The 16,090-nt window shown below is 41.0% G+C and overlaps 1 protein-coding gene across 1 annotated transcript in view; it reads right to left on the minus strand.

Moving 5' to 3' along the window:
* Window positions 1-3,860: 3,860 nt before the first annotated feature.
* B3GNT2 (UDP-GlcNAc:betaGal beta-1,3-N-acetylglucosaminyltransferase 2) overlaps window positions 3,861-16,090 on the minus strand; it is a 37,298-nt gene continuing 25,068 nt past the window's right edge. The window contains exon 2 of the mRNA XM_007539630.3: window positions 3,861-6,219. Coding sequence (XP_007539692.2) covers window positions 5,017-6,210 — 1,194 coding nt within the window. The 5' untranslated portion in view covers window positions 6,211-6,219 and the 3' untranslated portion in view covers window positions 3,861-5,016. The remainder of the gene's footprint in view (window positions 6,220-16,090) is intronic.

The raw sequence follows: 16,090 nt of genomic DNA on the forward strand, positions 1-16,090 counted from the left end.
ATTCCAGGTGGTTCACTTCCTAACAAAGTTCCCCAAACCTAGATATAGACCAGGTCCCCCTGAGATAAAGCATATGTTCACACATATCCATAAATTAGGGCAAAATATATACCTGAAAGCAAAAGTACACAACAGTCTGCAGTGAGTACCCCCAACACTTCATCTGCACTATTCCAGCCTTTAGGTCCATAAACTGTTCAACAATTTGTTTGGCTGTATATGTTAACTCTCTTTTCAGCCACCAGGTCCTTGATGCCAGCATGATGCCGACCAGACTTCCCTGGACAGACGAACCTACCAGTGTGTCCTGGAGCTCCGCTTCCCCAGAGATCCACCCTACTAGGGAAAGAGAGAGGCAGGCTAGGAGTATGGATTGGCCAGTCAACACCTATGTTCAGCAGGGAAGCAATTACAGAAGCCAGACCTTCTACTTTCTGCAACACATAATGACCTTGGGTCCATACTCCCAGAGGGACAAAGAATAGAAAAGCTATCAGGGGAGGGGAGGGAATATAGAGATCTGGTGGTGGGAATTGTGTGGAGTTGTACCCCTCCTATCCTACAGTTTAGTTAATGTCTCCTTTTTAAAATTAATAATAAAAAAAATCTAAAAAGACACCATAAAGTACCTAATGAAATAGTTTCTACTTACATCCAGACACCCTCCTCACCTACCTATTACATGTCCCTCAATCACTTCAAAGCTAACCTTGTCAGACAAAGACTACAAAAGCTGACTAAGGGCAAGAGACTGCCCTACTTTAATTATGACTCTTAAGTCACTACCAGGCTACCCCATCACCTGGGGCCCTAGGCATGGAGTCCTGGGATTCCCACACAGACATGATGGGCCTAGACTTCTAATAGATCCCTCTCACCACTGTCACTGGTCATCTCCATCAGGAACAACATAATGGCCCCCTTTGTGGGCCCCCATCAGGACCTTGCCCTCAATGTGGATCAACAATGGTAGGGAATGTCCCATTCTCTGAAGGGAGGTTGGACAACATACTCTTACCTACTACATGAGGAAGATGGGTCCTGAAATTAGTGCAGCCTGGAATGTTCCTAGCTGTGACCACAGAATGTGAGTTCAGACATACAGGGATGCAGAGGTTACATAGGTTCCTGTGCAGAATATGGGTCCCAGATCAAATGGATGGAGTTTACAGTTAACAATATTTATATACTTTCCCCATATTTGGGAGCTACTCTCTTCCTTGATCCAGGCTTTCTAGTCCTTTTTCCAACTATGACATCATCTCCCCAGGAAATAACCTGGATCCACCTGCATTTTAGATGTCAGGCTCAGGCAAAAACTAGTAGTCATGGGACCCTTGGAATATACCTAAAATAGACCTACTAGCTATTTTCAAAATGGAGACCCCAAATCCTCATCAATATACTTGCCTTTAGGTTCAAGATTCGTCAACAATTTTTTCTGCTTTGTATCAACTCTTTTTCAGCCATCAGGTTCCAGATGCTACCATGATACCAACTGGACTTCCCTGGGTAGACGACTCCACCAATGTGTCCTAGAGCCCCACCTCCCAAGATCCCTGCCTCACTAGGGAGGGGGGGGGGGCTGGGGGTATGGATCAATCTGTCAATGCCCATGTTCAGCAGAGAAGCAATTACAGAAGCCAGACCTTCCACCTTCTGCACCCCATAAGGGTCCATACTCCCAAGAGGGATAAAGAATAGGAAAGCTATCAAGGGAGGGGATGGGATACAGAGTTCTGGTGGTGGAAACTGTGTAGAAATGCACCCCTCCTGTGAGTTGGGCGATAGTGCAGTGGATTAAGCGCATGTGGCACAAAGCACAAGGACCATAGGATCCTGGTTCGAGCCTCCAGCTCCCCACCTGCAGGAGTCGCTTCACAGGCAGTGGAGCAGGTCTTCAGGTGTCTATCTTTCTCTTCCCCTTTGTCTTCCCTTTCTCTCTCCATTTCTCTCTGTCCTAACAATGACATCAATAACAACAACAATAATAGCTACAACAAGGGCAACAAAAGGGAAAATAAATATTAAAAAAAAAATTTTAAAGAAATGTACCCCTCTTATCCTATGGTCTTGTCAATATTTCCATTTTATAAATAATTTTTTTTTTAAATGGGGGTGAAAATAGCACCTCTAACCCCCAAGATAATTAAGAACTATCAAAATAAAACTTTTCTATTCTAAAAAGTCAATGTATAAACAAAGAATAGACTTGTAAAAAGAGGAATTATCAGAAAAGATACAGCTTTGGAGGAAGTTGTTGTTGTTGTTACTGGCCTTACACAGCTCTGGGTCAACTTTTTCTGAAAGATGGAGATAGGAAGAGAGGAAAAGACACCACAGCACCAAAGCTCCTGCCAGTGTGGTGGGGCCCAGGTTCAAACTTGAGTTTTGTGTATGGCAGAGTATGCACCCTCACAGGTGAGCTGTCTTGATGCTCTGGAAAAAGTGTTAAAATAGATAACCAGAAAAACTGTAGAGGACTAAGTAACAGAGCAGCTATGACTGAAAACCAAATTATGGATTATAGTTCTAGCATAACTCTAATTTGCTACACTGTATAGTTAAAATGATAAGTATAATGCTTAGAAAATTATACCTCAATAGGATAGGGGTTGATAGCATAATGGTTATGCAAAGAGACTCTCATGCTTGAGGCTCCAAGGTCCCAGGTTCAATCCCTATACCACCAGAAGCCAGAGCTGATCAGTGTGCTCTGGTGAAAAAAAAGAAAAAAGAAAATTATACCCCAATAATACTGTTGTGCAAAAGGGAAAAACCAGCCCTATCAGGCCTTAGGAGAGCTTGTTCGGAGGTGCCTTTTCTGCACTGTTCTTCAGAGATGTCCCGTGCAACTGAGCTCATTTTCATGGTGGCGGTTGACTTAATACATGCTCCTTCTTGGTGGCTTCTTTTCCCAGCATAACTTACCTTTTCCCAAACTTGCATCTATTTCTTGAAGGACAGAGTATGATTTTCATTGTTGTTTTATTTTTTTCATTTTATTTATTTATTGTTCTTCTGTTACCCACTTGAGCTCAGGGCCTACACAACTCCACCACACCCAGTGGCTTTTTTTCTATTTGATAGACAGTAAGAGACACAGAGAGGAGAGACATGAGTAGGGCAGACAACTGCAGCACTGCTCTACCACTCACAAAGCTTACCACCTGCAGGTAGGGACTGGTAGTTTGATAAAAGTATTCTACAGGGTGTGCCATCACTTGGCCCCAACCTCTTTTTTTTTTTTTTTTAATTTAGTCAGGTTTTTTTAAAGATTATTTGTCTACTGCAAGGGGGGGGGGGGGGGAGAGAACCAGAGCATCACTCTAGCAATGCAATGCTGCAGATAAAGTTCAGGACCTCTGCCTTGAGGATCCAAGGCTGCAGGTGTCTCTCTGCCCCTTTCCCTATCTCCCCCTTACAGTCAATTTCTGTCTCTATACAATAATAAGTAAATAAAATAAAAGATTAAAAAATAGCAAGACTCTGAGTGGGAAAGCACTTTTAAGCATTTGAAGTACATACAGATAACCCACTGAGACAGAGAAAATGTTATAGCTCAATATTACTTTAACAGTTTCCAGGGGAAAATGGCCAATGTTGGGAAAATATAACCAAATACAGGAAACACAGAGATCGTGGATTATTACGTATTACAATTAAAAATAGTTCACTTTATTTCCATCTCCTCACAGTCCCCAAAATCACATCTTACAAGAACCTTCAACTTTATAAACACAAAAATACTCAAGAAAGTGTTATAAGACAGTATGTGTGTATATATGCAACAGTTTGGCAGAATTTTAAACTCTAGTAGATCCCATATACCCACCCACCATCCCCCCCAAAAACACAAATTTTTAATTCAAAAATAACAGTTAGCTTTATTTAACATGTTACACCTTAACACTTAAAATAACATGCTCTAATTAAATATCTCATCAAGAACACTGTATACAAATAAAATATTACACAAAATATATTTAAGAAAATGTTTTGGTCTTTGATCTGAACAATAAATTAAAAACACAGGCACTTCTACACTGAGACAGGGAAGCAGTCACTACTCGGATTATTTTGTATAAGCAATGTGTGAAAAATATGGCAAGAATAGAATCCTAGAGTTTTAAAGTAACAAACCACTCATGAACAGGCCTGTAAGTTTAATCTTTTTACTTAAAAGTTCAAAAGTTAGATATGCTTTCCTGGTCCACTGAAAAATCATAAACACAATATGGTTGCCAGGGTCAATTCAATTTTCAGTTGGCCATTATGGAATCATACTCATTATTTTCAAATACTAAAAATAAAGAACTGTTATGATACCACCCAGCAAACCAAATACAAGAAAAGTTAAACTTTCTCCTTATTATGACCATACTCCTTTTGATCATAACAAGATAAACTGGATAAATGTCACATAGTGATTCTCATTTTACAAAATTAGCTGATTAGATAAACACAAGAAAATACTGTTGGGATGGCAGAAAATTTCAACAGAAGTCAATTTCTAGACAATTAAAACAATCATCCGAACTTCATGAAAATAAATGTAATTTCATTTTATAAAAACTACTGAAACATGCATAAGAACATTTCTGTAGCCAGTAATATGGTTATAAACATCTAAATAGCAGATAATTCAGTTTATAATGGAACATAGGAATATTATCACATGAAAGCAAAACAAGTTAAACTGGTCCAATTCTAGAAACCTATAGTTTCAGATGACTGGGGCGGGGGGTGCAAATTAAAAAATAATGACCACTAGCCAGTAACAAGGATCAGAACCAATCATATTGCCATATCTTCCATAAAAAATAATATGATCTTCTGCTTCCCCTTTTCAGAAAGTACCATATTGAAGGGTCTAAATATCCCCTCAAATAGATACTACTTTTTATAAAGGCAATTTTGTTAATTTAACATAGAAATTACCCCTAGTGTGAGAAAACACAATATGGGAACTATTCAAGATATATCTTTCTATATAAGATGTAGTTGGTATATATTTTAGCATTTTAAATGAGCATTTTGTAGTCGAGACCAAATATCAATCATCTCTTGAGGTTTTCTACTATGTACTAACATCAGATCTAGATAAGAACAGATGTTATTCTTATTTTTCTCCTCTATATCAAATGTCTTAAAGCCTTTGTGTTTCTCTGGAACAAGGCCAAGTTTTTGAAGGCACATTCCAGTATAAACATCATCAATGGGGTAGAGAAGGACCCGGTCAGTTATATCGTACAACCTCAGGGCCAGGTGGCCAGAGTAGAGAAATCCACCTCCCCCCGCATAAGGTGGGTAGACACCAGTGTAAACAACTTCTGGGATGTAGTACTTTAGTTTCTTATCCCGATGAGGTCCAGCATTGTGAATCACATCACCAATAAACAAATCTTTGGCTCTGTTCTTGGATAAGCTATTCAAGTAATTCAGGATGTGGTGGGTATTCACAAAAACATCATCATCACCCTTGAAAACGAATTCAGCATTTGGGCAGGATGTACTAACCCACTTGAGAAAGAGCACTTCTTTCAAAGATAAGTTGAAGAAAGTGTCTCTGTAGTTCCACATGAGAATGTCTTGGTGCTTCTCACTCTCAAATTTCAACATATCTGAGAGGTCGGGATGATTGTCCTCTGGGGGTGTCTGGCCTAGTAAGAAAACTCGCACCACAGTTTGGTTTCCCACATTGGTTTCTCTGCCCCACGATTCCCGAATTGCTTGCCTTCTAGCAAAATGTGGAGTAAGGGATTTAATTGCCAGCAACAAAAATGGCTTATTTGCACACTTATCAGGTTGATCTATAAGCAATGAGTAATTTCGACATCTCAAATACAGCAGGAAGTCTTTAAACCTGTCTGGCAAATTGCTAAACCCTGAAACTACTGATGTAACCTTCAAGTCAGGCTCACAGTAATTTAAATGGCTTGTATTAGAAAAACCATGTCCATCCCCAGTCTGGTTGACCAACATGTTCAAAATGGGATTGTACTTCCTGTTCAGCTTTTCTTGTTCTCTGTTCCAATATGCCACTGGAGGTTCAGATATCTTCCAGAATTTTTCTTTGGGTATTATTACTTCTCCTTTTCCATTTTTTTCTTGGCTACTGCTTTTAGAGACTTCCACAATCAAATAAATGAAGACATTTACCATCATCAGGATACCCAACAACTTTATTCTTCGACGTCCAACACTCATTTCTCATATCTGGAATAAAATGGAGGAGGTACTATATTAAAATTAATTAAATATTTATTTATTTACTTGCATTTGCTCACACAATTTTCATTTTCTCACCGGTCTCTTTACCTTCTCTGAAATAACAGTTTAGAGTTAATTCTAGACCAGCACTGCCAAAATTCAATCATGGCCTTTACTATTCTAGCTTAATGACTTTAGGGAAGTTGTATTGATACTGCAACTCTCAACTGGGGAAATAGACCAATAGGTAAACTCAGGATCTGTATTCTTGGTTCCTGGTTAAATCCCTAGTGTGGCATATACCAGAGTAATATTCTGGATCTTCCCTCAGATGAAACAAAATTTAAGTAAAAAGACATTCCAACTAGGGGCCAGGTGGTGGTGCACCTGACTAAGTGCACATTACAATGTACAAGGGCCCAGGTTCAAGTCCCTGGTCCCCATTTGCAGGGAGAAAGCTTCACAAGTGGTAAAGCAGTGCTGCAGGTGTCTGTCTCTAACTCCCTCCCCTTCTCTCAATTTCTGGCCGTCTCTATTTAATAGATAAAATAAATATAATTTTTTAAAAGGATACTGCAACTTATTTATAAAATGGAAACAAGAGGATCTAGGAGATCGTTCACCTGGGAGCAAACCTATCATACCATAAATTATGGTAATAACCCATTCCATAGGATGACTGTACGGGTTATATATAAAGTTTTGTTTGGATGGTGTCACCAAAGAATCACTATTTCAAGTCAACTTTTTCCAAGTATCTACTGTAAACCATGAATCCCTTCAATGAAGAAAATAAATAAGTCATACACTCAACTGAAGAAAATTTTTTTTTCCTCCATGGAAGTTATTTCTCTGATGTCTTTAAATACATTTGTCAATAAGAATAAAAAATGCTCTGGGAGTCGGGCTGTAGCGCAGCAGGTTAAGCACAGGTGGCGCAAAGCAAAAGGACCGGCATAAGGATCCCGGTTCGAACCCCGGCTCCCCACCTGCAGGGGAGTCGCTTCACAGGCGGTGAAGCAGGTCTGCAGGTGTCTATCTTTCTCTCCCCCTCTCTGTCTTCCCCTCCTCTCTCCATTTCTCTCTGTCCTATCCAACAACAACAATAATAACTACAACAATAAAAACAACAAGGGCAACAAAAGGGAATAAATAAAATAAATACTAAAAAAAAGAATAAAAAATGCTCTAGCAAATCTTTACGAAAGAAAGAAAAGAAGAGAGCGAGGAAAGAAAACAAGACTGAGGGAGACAGGAAAGATGCCACAGCAACAAAATTCCCAGTATGGTAGGGCTACCTCCAATTGTGTGTAAAGTTTTAAAAATAATGCCTGGCCCATACCAAACATTAAGTGACTATCTTTTATTAGTGATTTAATAAGGATCAGTAAGATTGTGGGGTAAGAGGGATATAATTCCTACCACCAGAGTTCTGTATCCCATCCCTTCCACTGGAAGGTTCCCTATTCTTTATCCCTCTGGGAGTATGGACTAAAGATCTTTATGGGGTGCAGAAGGTGGGACTATTAAAATAGTTTCTCTTTTAGAGACCCAAAGACACACATATACATTTACTAGATAACCTCACATTATTTTAACACCTTACAAAAATATACATAAAAAAGATATAGGGGCTAGGCAGTGGTGCACCAGGTTATGTGCAAGGACCCACCTTGCAGAAGGGTCACTTTCTCTCTCCCTCTCTGTCTTCCCCCTCCTCTCTCAATTTCTCTCTGTCCTACCCAACAACAGCAACAACAACAACAATGGAAAAAAGATGGCCACCAGGAGTAGTGGATTCGTAGTGCAGGCACCGAGCCCCAGTGATAACCCCGGAGGCAAAGGAAAATATATATATATATAATTTGTATACTGCAAAATTTACCCATGTTAGGGGGATAGAGGCAAGGTGGGAAGAAAGAGAAGATATACTGACTGAACTTAAACTCCATTTTTTAGGAAAGTGAAATTACTCTAGCCCTAGAAATATAAAAGTGATGGGGTAAACAAGAAAGGGACAAGTAGGAAAATTCTGGAATAAAGAAATATATATAGTCTGTGTCTGTGTGTGCACGTGCGCACATGCCCTGGTATGGATGAAAATTTCATGTTTATATTTATGTGAAAATCAAAGTATACATTTAAGGAGCACCAGTTACAAGCATACTTTACATTTATGAGGTCCTGGGTTCAATATCTGACACCACCCCCCATTCAAAGTATCTGCTGAGAATATTCACCAAAAAAGATACCCAAAAGGTAATGTGATGATAACATTAACTATTGATTGTCTTTTTGAACCCTAAGACAGCAGGAACCTCACATCTCCACTATAGAGCCCCTACTGCCCCCAGTCCTGGAACCCTTGGATAGGGCCCACTTTCCCGTATGCGTCTCCCAATCCATACCAAATAATATTGCATCCGCCGATCACAACCTAACCAATGCAATGACTGCCACATCAACATGCTTCACCTCAGACTGTGTCCAGAGACTTCACGTGTGGAATGACAACCCTTCAGCTTCATTACTCGGGTGAGACCTTTCCTTTTATAGTACACTCTAATTTCATCTCAGGTGGTTCACTTTCTAACAAAGTCCCATAACCTAGATATACACCAGTTTCTGTGAGAGAGAGCTTATGTTCACACGTAACCATAAACTATTGCAAAATATATACCTGAAAGCAGAAGTACACTAGAGTTTGCAGTGAGTACCTCTCTAACACTTCCTCTCCACTATTCCAAGCTTGGGATCCATGATTGCTCAACAATTTGTTTGGCTTCGTATGCTAACTCTCTTTTCAATCACCAGGTTCCAGATGCCACCAGGATGCTGGCCAGGCTTCCCTGGATTGAAGACCCCACCAATGTGTCCTGGAGCTCAGCTTCCCCAGAGACACACCCTACTAGGGAAAGATAGAGGCAGACTGGGAGTATGGACCGACCAGTCAACGCCCATGTTCAGCGGGGAAGCAATTACAGAAGCCAGACCTTCTACCTTCTGCAACCCTCAATGACCCTGGGTCCAATGGGAAAGCTATCATGGGAGTGGGTGGGTTATGGAGATTGGGTGGTGGGAATTGTGTGGAGTTGTACTCCTCCTACCTTATGGTTTTGTTCATTGATCCTTTCTTAAATAAAAAATTTAAAAAAAGGTACCCAAAAGGCCAACAGACATATGAAAAAATGCTCCAAGTTACTGATTGTCAAAGACATGGAAATAAAGAGAATATAAGAATGTCAAACATCAGAAAGGATAGTAACAACAAATGCTGGAAAGGTTGTGGGGAGGGTAGGGAACCCTCCTGAACTGCTCATGGGAATATAGTGGTCCTAACCCTTTGGAGAGCAGTCTGGAGAACTCTCAGAAAGCTAGAAATGGACCTACCCTATGAACCAGCAATTTCTCTTCTGGGGATATATCCTAAAGGAACCAAACACACTCTCCAAAATGATATGTGTATTCCTATGTTCATAGCAGCATAATTTGTAATAGCCAAAACCTGAAAGCAACCTAGGTGTCCAACAACAGATGAGTGGCTCAGTAACTTGTGTATTTATACACAATGGAATACTACTCAGCTATTAAGAACGATGAATTCACCTTTTTCACCTCACCTTGGATGGAGCTTGAAAGAATCATATAAAGAGAGATAAGCCAGAAAGAGAAAGATGAATATGGGATGATTTCACTCATAAACAGAAATTTAAAAATAAGAACAGAAAGGAAACACAAAGTAGAACTTGGACTGGGTTTGATGTGTTGCATCAAAAGGACTAAGGGGCGAGGGGGGTGGACAACAGTTTTCAGGTCCTAGTGTATGATAGTGAAGAAGGGCTAGGGGGGTGAGTGTTTTGCAGAAAATTGAGAGATTTTATACATGTACCAATGACTGTATTTATTATAAACCATTTAAAAATAGATTTCTGGAGCTTGAAGGAATCATGTTAAGATAAACCATAAAGAAGGACAACTATGGGATGACCCCACTCATAGACAGAAGAACAGAAAGAAAAACACAAAGCAGAACTTGCACTGACTGGATTTGGTATATTCTATCAAAGGAAAGGAGTCTGGGGTGAGGGAGAGTGTACAGGTTCTGGAATGTGATGGCAGAGGAGGATGGGGAGGGGTTTTGGATTGTTATGTGGAAAACTGAAAATTTTTACACAAGTACTGTGTTTTACTGCTTACTATAAACCATTAAACCCCCCAATAAAGAGGAGGAGGAGAAAGAGTAAGAAAAGAAAAAAAGAGGAAGAAAAGAAGAGGGGGGAGAAGGAAGGAAAGATTCCCAACTTTATCAATTGTAATTCAGGCTTTATTAAGTCAGGACTTCCCATCACTTAAGCCATATAGGGGGCTGTGGTTCTCAACAGAACATCAACCTACCCTTATATTTGTACTTAAAGCTACAGAGCATTTTCCTATCCATTTTTCATTTGTCTCTTCTCAGGGAAACTGAGATGATATCAATGTACCAGAAAAACACAGAGGCTCAGAGGAAATTAACTGGGCTGCCTAGTGTAAGGTAAAAGTTGAATGAAATGTTAAGTAGTTGAAAAAGCACAGGCCTCTGGCTCTCAACCTCAACGGGGCTCTTTGGATCTCATCCTTATTCAGCAAAACAGGCCTACATTCTTAAAACCTGGTCCAGGTCAACAGTAGAGCCTCAACTGAAAACACTCAAGGTCATGGAACGTCTGGTTGTTACCAAGACTCTCCAAAGAAGGGGAAATGTGTGTTCCTAGAAGTTTCCAGTGCCCCCTTTCAAAGTAGATCAATAGTGCTTATACAAGACTTCAAATACCCAAATGCATAGCTTGGGCTAACTACCACAAAAGAGAATTTCTTCCAAACCAACTTAAGAAACGGGGGAGGGGGGAGTAACAAGGGTGGGCAAACCAAGATTCACAATTATACATCTCAAGTTTAAATGTTGACTTTTTTTTTGTGATCTGAGCATAGTCCCTTCCGTGAGAACTCTGATTCTGTCAAAGGCTTACAACGAACTGTAACTCACAGAAAGCAGGATAAAGCAATAACCCCCATAAAAATATCTGTGGGAAAACACTCTCCCAAATATCTGGCAAAATATTCCCATTGCAAACATAAAAACTAACTCCATGTCCTTTTTATGAGCAGGAAGTTACATAGCTTAAAAAGAATTTGAGTATGAAAACTTATTCTAAAGCTGATGTTGTATAACATCTTTATGTTATACAACCTGCACTGCAAAACACAATTTTTTTTTTCTGAAGGAGACAGTTAGATAGCATTGTTTATTTGTTGTTGTTGTTTGTTTTTTGCCTCCAGGGTTATTGCTGGGGCTCGTTGCCTGCACCATGAGTCCACTGCTCCTGGAGGCCATTTTCCTCCCCTATTTATTGTTGCCCTTGTTGTTGCAGCCTTGTTGTGGTTATTATCATTGTTCTTGATGTCATTTGCTGTTGGACAGGACAGAGAGAAATGGAGAGAGGAGGGGAAGACAGAGAGGGGGAGAGAAAGATAGACACCTGCAGACCTGCTTCGCCGCCAGTGAAGCGACTCCCTTGCAAGTGGGGAGCCAGGGGCTCAAACCGAGATCCTTACGCCAGTCCTTGTGCTTTGCACCATATGCGCTTAACCCACTGCACTACCGCCCGACCCCCAAAACACAAAATTTTATGTAACAGAAGTAGAAAAATCCTATATGCAAATAACCACCTTACCTTTTACCTTGTCTTGGGAGTGAAGTCTTCCCATTAGGCACTGAGCCATTTTGAAATTACTATGAACACTTTAGTTAGCTTTGCTTAATAAAAACAAGTTAAAATAGTTCTATAATGCCGGTTCTCTTTATTTTTATTTGTATATTAGAGATAAAGAGAAGTTAAGAAGGGGCAAAGAGAGAGGCAGAAAGGCATCTGTAACACTCCAGAAGCTTCCCCCTACAGGTGGGAACTGAGACCTGTACACTGTAAGTTGTGCTCAACCAGGTAGGTGTGCCACCGCCTGGCCCCTACTTAAAATATTTTAAAAGATCAGGCAGGGGGCCAAAGTTAGCTCTTCCAATCCAGTGAGGCACACACTTTGCCATACACAAAGGCCCAGGGTCATGGCCTTAGAAACCATGTGGGAGGCACCATATAGAGGGGGAAGCCGCACAGAGTGGTACAGTGATGCTATGGTATCCTTCCTTCTTTCTCTATCACTCTCTGGTGGGGGAAAGAAGTGTCCACCAGGGCACATGGAATAGTGCAGGTGTGAAGCTCTAACAAGCCCTGCTGACTGACATACATACTATATTTGCTAGCTGAGAGTGAACCACACAATAGTACAAATGTGATGATTAAGCAATGTGGCCAGGTGCAATTATTACAGAGTGTTAGACTGTGATCCCTGACATCACATATGCCACAGTGATGCTCTGGTTCTCCCTTTTTAGTCATTAATAAATTAAAAAATCTTAAAAATAAATACTTTTTTTTGCCTCCAGGGTTACTGCTGGGGGTTGGGGGGCCTCAGTGCCTGCACAAATCCACTGCTGCTGGAGGCCATTTTTCCCATTTTGTTGCCCTTGTTATTGTTGTTCTTATTGTTGTTGGATAGGACAGAGAAATGGTGAGAGGAGGGGAAGACAGAGAGGGGGAGAGAAAGAAAGACACCTGCAGACCTGCTTCACCGCTTGTGAAGCGACCCACCTGCAGGTGGGGAACCAAGGGCTCAAACAGGATCCTTATGCCGGTTGTTGAGCTTCACACCATGTGCGCTTAATCCCCTGCGCTACTACCCGTCCCCCAAATAAATACAACTTTTAAAAGCATAAGATTCTGAGTTCAACCCCTAGCACTGCAACCAGAGTTATGCTCTGCTTTTCTCCTCTCTCTCGTTATTATATACACCTTTTAAAAAATAACCTTGGGGCCGGGTGGTGGCACACCTGGTTGAGTGCACATGTTAAAATGCTCAAGGACCCTGGTTTGAGTCTCAGTCCCCACCTGCAGGAGGAAAGCTTTGCAAGTGGTGAAGCAGGGCTGCAGATGTCTGCCTTTCTCCTTCTCTATCACTCCCTTCCCTCTCAAGATTTCTGGCTGTCTCTATCCAATAATAAAACAAAGATAATTAAAATAATAACCTTATGGTGGTTTGGTACATGGTGTAGTGAGTAAAGCATTGGCCTCTCAAGCATGAGGTTCCAAGTTCCATTCCTGGGACCACATATACCAGAGTGATGCTCTGGTCCTCTCTCACTAATAAAATATTAAAAATAAATAAATAACCTTATTATTAAGCAATCTAAAAATCCAGACAAGAACAAAACTGGTTTAATAAGAGTGGTAGTATCACTAACTTTTTATCATTATTTATCTATTGAATAGAGACAGCCAGAAATCAAAAGGGCATGGGTAGATAGAGATGGGGAGAGAGAGACACTCACAACATTGCCTCACCATTCACAAAGCTTTCCCCCCAGCAGGTGGAAACTGGGGCCTCAATGTTCTTGCACATTGTAATGTGTGCACTCAACCAGGTGTGCCACCACCTGGTCCCTCACTTAGTTTTTAAAAAACATTCTTGAATGCTGCTATACCTTTTCATTTCCACTTGACCAACAGCTATCAGAAACATCTAGACTTCCTGAGAAATGGGTAGTAAAAACATCACAAAGAAAATCTAATGCTGGGTTCCTGGGTTTTTTAATTTAAATATTTATTTATCTATTTATTTATTCCCTTTTGTTGCCCTTGTTGTTTTATTGTTGTAGTTACTATTGATGTCGTTGTTGTTGGATAGGACAGAGAGAAATGGAGAGAGGAGGGGATGACAGAGGGGGGAGAGAAAGACAGACACCTGCAGACCTGCTTCACTGCTTGTGAACTGATTCCCCTGCAGGTGGGGATCTAGGGGCTCGAACCGGGATCCTTACGCCGGTCCTTGTGCTTCACGCCACGTGTGCTTAACCTGCTGCGCTCCCACTGGACTCCCTCCTCTTTTGTTTTTTTTTATATTTATTTATTTTTCTATTTTGTTGCCCTTGTTTTTTATTGTTGTTGTTATTGATGTCGTCGTTAAGATAGGACAGAGAGAAATGGAGAGAGGAAGGGAAGACAGGGGGAGAGAAAGACACCTGCAGACCTGCTTCACCATCTGTGAAGGACTCCCCTGCAGGTGGGGGGGGGGGGGGGCCTCGAACTGGGATTCTTATGCCGGTCCTTGCGATTTGCGCCATGTGCGCTTATTAACCCACTTCACCACCACTCAACTCTGGGATTCCTGTTTTTGTAGCCCACATTACTGGCCTCACATTCCCTCAAACTTTCTATCACTACACTGGACCCAGTGTTCAGCAGAGGACCCGTCAAAACAGTCATTCTGGACCCACTGCACAACTTTCCTAGAAACAATGCTGCCTGTTTGCCTGAAATAATCTATTAGAATGAACTCCTAAAATAATATTAAGCTTATGAATACATCTGCTTTATTTTAATAGATATTTAGGGAATATACACTATCTGCCAGGCACGAGGCATCCTATACTCACACAGAAAAGTGATTTGAATTGCATGAAGCAACATGACTGTCTAATGGCTGAGACAAGACTCAAGTTCAGGTGGTTCTGCTTAGTAATTTATTTCATGAGAAAGGGGCCAGAGCACCATTCCTCTCCAGCACATGTGGTACCAAAGACTTTCAGTTTTAAACCACGAGCACTACTGAATTCCAGGGTTGTAACAAAGTTATGAAACTAGGGATGTTAGAGCTGGCAAAATAGCTCACTTGGATAGTGAACTGCTGTACCAAGTATACAACCCAGGCTTGAGCCCAGCCCTCATGGCATTAAAGGAAACTCTGGTGTCGTGGTCTCCTTCATTGCCTCTGTCTTCTATCTATAAAAACCAAACAAGCAAAAAAAAAAAAAAAACTACAGGGATGCTAATCTTTGTTTCAATGGCTAGTCTTATCTTAAAGCTTATTGTTTTAAGTTTTACATTTACACATTTTAATCCACAAAACTACCATGAGTCTGTCAGATATGGAAGTAGGGTTAGCCTATGTGCATTGTTAGGTTAAATTAAACTCTAGGCAAAAATGTCTCATACATCTCACTACATTCTAGAACACCAGATTGGACATCACTGAAGAGAATGATCCTAAAAGGTTCTTTGAAGTTCTGAAACCCTATGAACACTGAAGCAGAGTGCTGACCAGAAGACATCAGCCACAACAGCTTGTACAAAACAGGACTGATCTCCCACTCCCAAGAGGTGTTGACAAGTTAGGCAGGTGACCACCAACAGCTAGACCCCAACATTATCCATGAGGCTAGCCTCCCTCCAGTACCAAGTTTAAGGACAAAAAGAAGGCAACACTTTCTTGTAACCATGAAATAAAGACAAGCCGCCTTCTAGTCTTGAGGCTAGTCAGAAGGGTATAAATCCAAGTTCCTGATTTGATCAGACATCTGAAGGTAGGAGGGTGGCACATATTCACTCTCCTCTGAAAACTGGACATACACTCCTCAGAGAGATCACAGCCACTTTCACACCATAATTCACTCTTTAAAGAACCTATACATCATCCTGTCTGCCTCCCCTTCCCTTCCTCCACCCTCCAGCAGCCTAAAGCAGCTGTCCTAAACCCTTACTATCCAGGGGGCTTCCATCTGTTACCTGGTCTTTGCCAGGCCTTCCTGGGCTCTACTTAGGTAAACAGAAATAGTGAAGTTTGTGGCCAAGTGGTTCTGAGGGAGAGAACAACTCCCTGCATTCATGGCAGACAGTGGGGTGATAAGGATGTGGTTAAAGCAGCCCAGTAGGACAGATGAGCTGAGCCATTTCAACAGCATGTTTTCAGTGGGAATAAAAAACCTTGCCCGGGCTCTTGCCAGAAC

Source organism: Erinaceus europaeus, chromosome 3, assembly GCF_950295315.1.
Source record: "Erinaceus europaeus chromosome 3, mEriEur2.1, whole genome shotgun sequence".
NCBI classification, from domain to species: Eukaryota; Metazoa; Chordata; class Mammalia; order Eulipotyphla; family Erinaceidae; genus Erinaceus; species Erinaceus europaeus.